Raw genomic sequence first — 9,844 nt, forward strand, 5'->3', positions numbered from 1 at the left:
TGGTATTTAGGATGGCCAAGAATACCTCCATTCTGGCCCTCAGCTGATGCTCCAGAAGGAGGTGTCTATCTCATAGATTTTCCGTCACAGTTTACAAGCACTAGCACAAAACTAGGATCACCCCAGGCACCTTGGGCATCACTGAGAGACTGTGTACGAGCAGTGCAGTCCCTGTGGAATAAAAACCAAGGATTCAGATGAGGGACTCACACACAGACACCTCACTGTGCACATCTGAACTCAGCTAGGTGAACTTGCAGCCCCCGTGGTTCTTTGAAAAACTGATCCCAATTCAGCCCCAGGGTTTCCATCTGAGGATGAGATGCCTAACGCTAGAATAAGGATGGGATGGTCTGTTGATAACAGGACAAATGGAAATGGATTTAAATTAAAAAGGGGAGACATAGGTTAGATGTGAGGAACCTATATTTTTACACAGCAACACTGGAAAATGTTCCCCTTAGAGGCTGAGCATGATGATGGATGGGATCCTGGTTTTACTCTGGGTTTACCCTCACATCAATCCAGGTTTCTACTCATACTTTTCTCTAGGTGAACTCTCACTTTACTCAAGGTTTTACTCACAATTTACCATCAGGGTGTGTGATCTGGAGATGGGCTGGTGGAGTGACTTGCTGGCATCACCGAGGGAAGGCTGCCAGGCAGATACCCCCAGAAAAGTGGTTGACTCCCTGCCCTGTCACAGTCAGACAGACCTGACTGATGAGGCGGGTTGGAAGAGAGTCCCAACTCAACATCACAGGAGCCCCCCCATGCCTGCATAGCCCTCAACCCCTGCTCCCTCTAAGCAACAGGTTTGACACTCTGAAATCTGAAGGAGATAAGAATAGGGAGGCAATGGAGGATCTGCCTAGGAGAGAGCCTAATGCAAGGCAGTCACTACCAAGCCTTGTGACTTCCTCTGCCATGAAAGAAAGAAGGGTGGCCGTGGTGGGTGACTCCCTTCTCAGAGGAACAGAGGGCCCCATTTGCAGACTGGACCCGAGTTGTCAGGAAGTCTGCTGCATTCTTGGCTGCAGGTCAGGGACATAATGAGGAAACTCCCAGTGCTGGTTAGGTCCACTGATTATTTTCCACTACTCATAGTTTAGGTGGGCAGTGATGAAATTTCTTAGATAAGACTACAAACTATAAAAAGAGATTTCAGGAATTTAGGCCATTTAGTTCACAGAGTGGGAGATCAAGTGATTTTTTGTTCTATACCTTCAGGGGCAGTGAGGGACACAGAGCAGGCTTGGAAAGCAAAGCAATGAACAGTTGTCTCAGAGGTTGGTACTGAGCCAGAAACTTTGAGTTCTTTGATCACAGGGCAGTTTACTTGGCCCATGGTCTGTTATCCATGAATGGAACCCAACTGTCTCAAAGGGGGAAACTAATCCTAGCACAGAAGGTAGTGGGGCTTATTGAAAGAGCTTTAAACTAGCTACGATGGGGGAGGGGACAAAACAGGGCTCCCCAGAGATGAGCCTAGGGGAACGCTTCTTGAGCTGGGAGAGAGGCAGATGCCTCAGCTGAAGTGCGTCTACACCAACGCACGCAGCTTGGTCAACAAGCAGGAGGAGCTGGAAGCAACTGTGCATCTGACAAACCATGACCTAGTTGCTATTACCGACCCATGGTGGGACCACTGCCATGACTGGAGTGCTGTGTTGGATGGTTACAAGCTCTTCAGAATGGGTAGATGAGGAAGGAAGCTTGGAGGTGTGGCCCTTTATATTAAATGTCCTGCGTTTGCTCCATGCTCTGGACAGATCCCGCTGTCACTCCACCCGTCATAATGAGCTCTGCAGTCACTCCTGCTACTGGTCCTGTAGCTGTTCCAAGTATTGTGATAAGAAAATGAAACAAATTCCTCCCAAGGGAGGTGCACTGTGCCAGGAGGTACAGCCCTGTGGTCACTCCAACCCCTCCAATGAGCCCAGTGGCTGCTGCAACTTCAGTCACAGGTCCTGCGGTGATTTCAGCTCTGGCAATGAGCTCTACAGTTGCTCCAACTCCTGCAATAGGAAAACAGCCTCTCCAGTTCCTGCAGTGAACCTTGGGGCTGTTGAAAACCCTGCAACAGGTCCTGGACTTGCAAACAGATATGCATATATACTTCTATCATCTATGTATGATATGTACATGTATTAGTACATGCACATATGTTAGCAACTGCATGTATTGTATATATGTGAAAATATACTATATATATAAGATATGTATATATGCATATATCATATTTATAATCGTTTTCTTTTTATCTTGACCTTAGACCACAGATTCTAAACCTCAGCACTGCCTTGAGTCCCTTACAGATCTCCTTGGGACTTCTGAAACTATCCCTGCTAGTCAGTGAAATGCATCAGAATATCTTGATGTCTTCTCAGGGAGCAGCTGGTGAGGTACATTCCTTACACCAGCTTTGGAAGAGGCCTCCAGTTCTCTGGACCTGCTCTGAAGGGGCCCTCTTGTTATGGCAGTGCCAGCAAGGAGACCAGCACTGACAGACCTGTTCATATTGCTGGCTACTGACTGGAAAGAGCACAGAAATGAAAAGAGCACTTTGTGCTGCTGTCTGTGGCTGTACCTCCCAAAATCCAGGCAAAGTAGGAAGAAAGAAAAGCTAAGTAAGTCTATTTTGAAAGCTTTTTAGGTATCTTAAAACATATTCAGGGAATATGGTTCCATGTTTACATGAGTTCTTGGAGTGAGAAAATGGAAATTAGGTAGGAAAGAATTTAAATACATTTTTATTTATAAGTTCAATAACATTTTTTTTTTTTGCACATTCCTATATCTCACATAATCAAACAGACAAAGATGCATAAAACATGAAGAACCATCACTGGGAATCCTATTGAGGAAGTTTTGCATTTTAATGTAGCTGGAATAGTGCTTATTGCAACACCTTCCTGAGAGCGTGCTTGATCTCCCTGTTCCTCATGCTGTAGATAATAGGGTTCAGTGTTGGAGGAACCACTGCATACAGAACTGCCACTGTCAGATCCAGGAGTGGGGAGGAAATGGACGGGGGCTTCAGGTAGGCAAAAAAGCCAGTGCAGACAAATAGGGTGACCACAGCCAGGTGAGGGAGGCACGTGGAGAAGGCTTTGTGCCGTCCCTGCTCAGAGGGCATCCTCAGCACAGCCATGAAGATCTGCACATAGGACACCACTATGAAAACAAAGCAGCCAAAGGCTAAACTGGAACCAAAAATGAGAAACACAACTTCCCTGAGATAGGTGGCTGAGCAGGAGAGTTTGAGGATCTGGGGGATTTCGCAGAAAAACTGTTTGACGACATTGCCTTGGCAGAGAGGCAGTGAAAACATACTGGCAGTGTGCAGCAGGGAATAGAGAACCCCAGTGCCCCAGGCAGCTGCTGCCATGGTGGCACAAGCTCTGCTGTCCATCAAGGTCCCGTAGTGCAGGGGCTTGCAGATGGCAACGTAGCGGTCATAGGACATGATGGTGAGAAGGGAATACTCTGCTGAGAGGAAGAAGGAAAAGAAAAAGAGCTGTGCAGCACATCCTGTGTAGGAGATGGCCCTGGTGTCCCAGAGCGCGTTGGCCATGGCTTTGGGGAGAGTGGTGGAGATGCAGCCCAGGTCGAGGAGGGCCAGGTTGAGGAGGAAGAAGTACATGGGGGTGTGCAGGCGGCGGTCGCAAGCTACGGCTGTGCTGATGAGGCCGTTGCCCAGGAGGGCAGCCAGGTAGATGCCCAGGAAGAGCCAGAAGTGCAGGAGCTGCAGCTGCCGCGTGTCTGCCAACGGCAGCAGGAGGAACTCGCTGATGGAGCTGCTGTTGGGCATCTGCTGTTGTTGGGCTTGGAGTCCTGGTCAGAGACCAGAAGATAATGACAAGTCTAGTCCATTTTCAGAGACATTCCTCCTGCAATAATATGAAATGTTTTAATTCTCCTACAACAGTGTACATTTAGCACCATTACTTGCATTTAATTTCATTTTGTTCAGCATTCCTTAGGCAGAAGCAGCATTTGGAGCTCTAACCATTCCTCTTACTTTCTTACCTTATCCTGTCTAGCTGAATATTTTCATCTGTTTCCTGTCTCGTATCTTTACCCCAACTGCTCTTAGTGCCCCAAAAGCAGACTCTGTGCCATTCAACTTCAGTTAGAAAAAGCTGCCTCTTTGCAGCTAAAGTGAATTATTCATACCTACAGAAAATGATGATAATTAATATTAATAATCATCCTTCAAAAAATGGGAGACTGGAAGCACAAAACTTATGACTGTTCACAAAAAAAGCAACTTACAGATGCAAAATTCTCAGAAGTGTGACAGCCACTTTCTGCCTCCAATTCGTTTTGCCTCAGAACAAGAAATGGGAATCCCCTGCCTTGGCTCTCCTCTTCCAAGGGCCCTAGAAAACAGAGTTGTGCAATGGATCTCTGATCCCCCTGCCCCAGGCAGCAGCTGTAGCAGCACAAGCCCTGCCGGGGGGCTCCTTCCCCCCACACGTCTCCCCGCAGCGCCCTGGGCAGCTCCCCGGGCAGGCTGAGTGCTGAGCCTGGCAGGCGGCAGAGTCCCATACCCGGCACACAGCCCCTGGGGCACAGCAGGGACCCTGCTCTGCAGGACAGCCCTGGGCACCCGTCTCAGCTGGAGCAGAAAGCTTTTTCCACAGTAAAGAAACATGCAGTGCCTGCAGTCAGATCTCCTATGGGATGTCCCAGTTATAGTTATCCCTTAATTAAAAGCAGCTCATGGTCAGCTGTGATTGTCATGGTCTGTGAGCAATGCTCCTGCAGAGAGCTCACAGCCCACTCACACTTCACACTTCCTGTAAGTTCTCTTCAATTTCTCTCCTCTCCTTCTGTCACCTGCAGGCTGTGCTGTGCACAAGAGCTGCTCCTGGGCACAGCTGTCTCTCTGCAGCCCTGCACACTTTTATGAGCTCCCTGTGTCCCAGGAGCCTGGACAAGCAAGCAGCAGATTATGTCATTTTTATCTTTCCCACTTGTCTCCCCTGACATGTCCCTGGGTCCTCATGGCCAACAGCTCCTGAAAGAAAACAGCATCATGACTGTGCTTTGAAATTCGCTCAATTAACCACCAAATGTCCAGTGGTCAGTGACTGATTGGAGACATATGGGGAGTGCTCCCAGAGTTCGTTTGATGAAACAATAAGGGCACCCAGACAAGGAAGGCGAGGTTTGGACTTTCCCTGTGCAGGACAGTGATCCAGCTGAGGCAGTGCAGGAGTCTCATCCGTTGACAGAAATCCTGGAGCTGAAATGGGATTCAGCTCCCCATGGACACACAGTATCATTGGGATTCCTCTGGTTCAGTTCAGAAGTGCACAAGGAGTTGCCTGCATGTGAGCTCCTGCTCTGAGTCCTCGGTTCTTCAGCAGGGAGGCAGTTGCTCACACACAGACACTGGGTGATGCCCAAGGTGCCTGGGCTGCTCCTGATGTTTGCCAGTGCTTGTAAACCGTGTGGGAAATCCCTGAGATAGACAGCTCCTTCCTGGGCATCAGCTGAGGGCCAGAGAGGGGATAGCACCGGCTGTCTGGTGAATTCACATGCAGCTACAAGTGCAGCACAGGGCCTTCAGCAAAGCCATGCCCATGGTGTGTCTGTGCTGCTACGTCACCTCCAAGACCCACGATCGGTCTAATGCCTGTGTGCCACCTTCTGCACACTGATACCATAGATGAGCTATCCAGTCAGGCTATGTCCAGTGATGCTTTTCAATTAGGATGTTTACTTCTGTGGTTTGGACTAATGCAAACCCCAACAAACAGTAAGCTAGAAATCTTGATAGAGCAGCTGGCCTGAGCTCCTGTTTGGACCATGGGGACACAGTTTAATGGCTTCCACAACTGCACTGTAGCACAAGGGGGATACCGAGTCTTTAGGATGGATGGGTGAGGAGACAAGGAAGAGCGACTGCCCTCTGTGAGAGTGCACTGAGCTCTGCCTGGGGATGGCAGAGCAGACAGGTCAGAGCTAATGGAAATGGCCAACAGAGGAGACCATCAGTGTCTGTACCTGGCTTCCTGATCAGGGAGAGTCAGTGGAAGGTGCCCTCTGCAGACAGATGGGAATCTGATATTGTCTGTCCCTTGTCCCATTTGGTGGCCTTTGTCACTCCATTATCTGCGGCAGGGACAGCACAGCAGGGCATGTGGCATCCAGCAGATCCATGGAGAGCACAGATGGCAGCTTCTTGACCGAGCCATGGAGGAACCAAAGAGGAGAGGTGCTCTGCTGGATCTCATACTCTCCGGCATGGAAGGACTTGTGGGAACTGTGAATGTCAAAGGGGCATCAGTCCATGTGCAAGATGCAAATGTATCTCTTTTTATTTATTTATTTATTTTGAGGCTGTAAGCTTAATAGTTGATCATAAATGTCAATAAAACTGAAACAAATAATTGAAAACAAAGATGGAAATCAATGAAAATGTGTTAACCCTTCTCAACATGAAAAATTCTCATGAGTCTTGTTCCATTTTAAGTTGTAAATATGAATCTTTGAGGTGATTTGATGTCTTTTTTTTTCTTTTACTGAAACTACAATGTTTTCCAGAACTGTGTTCGCTGGACACAAATGTCTTCAGATTCAGAGACACAGACAGTGGTGCCAGTGCCAATGCCCTGTGACTATAGCCCGGTGCCCAGCACTACTCTTCCCTGCTGCCTATTTGATGTGCCTCATCCTCCAAGTTTTTTCAGCTCTCCTAAAGAAATGGCCATGGTTAAGGGCATGTTTTCAGCAGGCCATTTGGGCACAAACTACTCCCACTGCCCTCCAGATTTCTCCATCCCTTGCTCTTTGTTCAGTCAGATACCTCCCAATTATCTGTCTGATTTCTGACTTTCAGGGGGATTACTGGAATTTGTTCCATCTCCCCAAAGTCTGATGGAATGTGTTGTCAACTTCTTCACTGTGATTTGATCTATCCCTTCCTATCTATTCTTTTTCTTTTTCTTCTTATACTTTTTCTTTTTCTCAATCACTGTCTCTTTTTTATTAAGGCACGAAGTCTGAAAGATGTTCATTAATGTCAGTAAAAGTGAAAAACAGAGTTGGAGACAAAGATAGAAATCAATGAGAATGTGTTAACCCATCTCAATGTGTGAAATACTCACAAGTCCTGATCAGTTTTAAGTTGATACCTCTCAACTACCTGGCTGATCTATCCCAGGAAGATTACTGGAATTTGCTCCATCTCCCAGAGTCTGATGGCCTCTGTTGTCAACTACTTCACTGTGATTCAATCTATCCTATCCTACCTCAGTATAAATCATTTCTTTTAAAAGTATTCCATATGAAAGACAAACTTCGATAGATGCAGCTTGAACATGGCATGCAGTTGATCACTGTGTTTTACTGTTCATTCAATTGCATCACCTTTCCTTCCATTTGCTGGCCAGATAAAAAAGAGAAATCTTTCCTTGTCCATGTGCAGCTGGTTCTCTGAGGAAAGCCAGTGGGAGTTGGTGCAAAGCAGTTTTAACACTGAGCGGATGAATGCAGAGGAGAAGAGTGATGTGAAGAAAAGTGATGCAAGTCCCATAGGTCCATTGTGAGCAGAAACTGTGTGGGGAGGTTGAGAAGGACCTTTGTCAACACAGTAACAGTACAGAACTCATTGGGACATCCTGGATTGGTATCAGTTGCACAGTGCTGCTTTAAACCCAGCTATAAATAAAGAGACAATAAATTTATAATGGATTCTTTCTCTTTAATCTCTCTCCAGATATCCCTCCTTTTTGCTGAACAAGTTCTGATAACCTGAAGAAGATAACAAGATGGCATAAGGCACAGGAGATTCTTTAGGTTATAATGGGCCCCAGGGCGCATTTGATGCTGAGTTCATCAGCCTCCAGTGCAGAGAGAAGTTTGCACAAAGTGCTCAACAAGACAAAGTCAGAAGTAACAGTGAAGTTTCTTGGAGTATTAATGGGCCCACTGAGGAACATTAACAAGCAAGCTTCCCAAGGGACTTGTTAGAGAAGATAACTGGAAGCCATGACTACAGGCAGGCAAAGGCACTGGCATGCTAAGAAACATCTCCTTTGCCTTACGAAGCAGACAGGTCAAGCCCTGATTGCAAGACCAGAAGTAGGGAGATCCTGTCTCTCATGTTGGCTCAGGGCACTTCCTGTGGCAGTGAGTTGGAAGTCTATATGATGTTAAGTGAAAGACATAGGAACGGAAGATCCCAGGCTCTGCAGGTGGTGCAAGGATGCTGTTAAGTTCCTATCCCACATGTGCCCTGTGTCTCATTGCAGGATGTGGGATGTGAGAAGGGCCCAGTCTGAACAAGCAGTCAGTCCCTGTGAAACTCTGAACTTCAGATCTCTCAGTTCCAGTGCCCTCCTTTGCACATTCTCCCAGAGTTTGAAGTCCTTTATGTTCTGCGGTGCCCAGAAGTGCACCTAGTGCTGCTAGTGAGGCAGTAGCAATGCAGAGCAGAGAGGGATGATCCTTTCCCTCACCCAGCTGGCAATAAGTTGCTTCATGCACTCCAGGGGACTGTTGGCTTTCCTGGCTGCCTTGGCACACTGCTGACTCACATTCAGTGTGATGCTGACCAGCACCCCAACCCTTTCCAGTCAGACTCCTCTCCAGTGTCCCATATCCAGTCACTGTGTATGTCCAGCATTGCCCCTACCCAGGTGCACAATCAGGCACTTGTTCTTGTTATACGTTATGCACTTGGTGCTTAGTACCAATTGGTACCCACTTCTCTGACTTGTCCACATCTCTCTGCAAGTCCTCTCCACCCTCAGTGGAGGCAACAGCACCTCCTCATCTGGTCTCATCAGCAAACTTGCTCAGAACATCTTCTAGTCCTGCATTCAAGTCAACTGCATAAACATGAAAGGAAAGTGGCCCCCAAATGGAACCCTGGGGACCCCGACAGTGACCATCTACCAGCCCAATGGAACCCACTGACTATAATCCTTTGGGACTGACCTACTGGCCGACTGCTCACCCACCACATTGTGTTTCTGTCTAGCCATATGCAGAACATTCTGTTCAGAAGGTTGTGAGAAACAGTGTCAAAATCTCCACTGAAATCCTCAAGGATTACATCAACTGGCTTCCCTTGGTCAACTAAACGGATAACTGTGTCACAGAATGAGCTTAAATTAAACAGGACCTTCACCTCACAAACTTGGGTTGGCTGCGACCAATGACAGAATTGTCCTTCAGCTGTTTTTCCATAACTCCCACCATCATTTTCTCCATAATTTTACCAGGCTCTGGACTGACAGGTCCATAATTGCCCATGTCATCTTTCTTGCTCTTTCTTACAATGAGTCAACATTTGCCAGCTTCCTGTCAGCTGGTATGACCCTAGACTTCTTTAGATGCAATTGAAATAAGAGCCCAGAGCACACTAAGGTGTCATCATTGAAAGAAAGTAGATGTGCCATAGCTTTGCAATGCCTTGAACTCCAGAGTATGCCACAAATGGAGCAGAGGGGAAGATTTGCCTCTTCTGTAGTGAACTCATTCATTTGGTAAGCAGAATAACACTACCTGATACATGGGGACTGTGTCTCTGCTCTGCTCTGCTCAGCTCACAGGGCAGCGGTGCAGGGTGTTGCTCTCATGTCAGTGCAAGTAAACACACTTTAATCCTTTTTCCTCTGTAAATGCTTCCTCTGTTTGTATGCTCAGATACACTTCCACATTCCCTCAAGTACACTTTCATATATCATTAACAATTACACTTTCTTATACCATCAAAACAGTTTGTCAAACAGTACAGTTCTTCAGTTCACATAAACTCCCTTAATACAGTCTGTATTCTTCAGTTATAAACACTGTGCCACAGAACCAGCACTGATTGAACCAC

At 47.1% G+C, this 9,844-nt stretch overlaps 1 protein-coding gene across 1 annotated transcript; it reads right to left on the reverse strand.

Moving 5' to 3' along the window:
• Positions 1-2,899: 2,899 nt before the first annotated feature.
• LOC146755408 (olfactory receptor 14J1-like) lies at positions 2,900-3,646 on the reverse strand. The gene has a single exon (XM_085525492.1). It carries the CDS (start codon positions 3,644-3,646, stop codon positions 2,900-2,902), a length of 747 nt encoding a protein of 248 aa, XP_085381618.1.
• Between the last annotated feature and the right edge of the window lie 6,198 nt (positions 3,647-9,844).

The sequence above is a fragment of the Coturnix japonica genome, chromosome 32, assembly GCF_054131305.1.
Source record: "Coturnix japonica strain WE chromosome 32, WE-NBRP24, whole genome shotgun sequence".
Taxonomy (NCBI): Eukaryota; Metazoa; Chordata; class Aves; order Galliformes; family Phasianidae; genus Coturnix; species Coturnix japonica.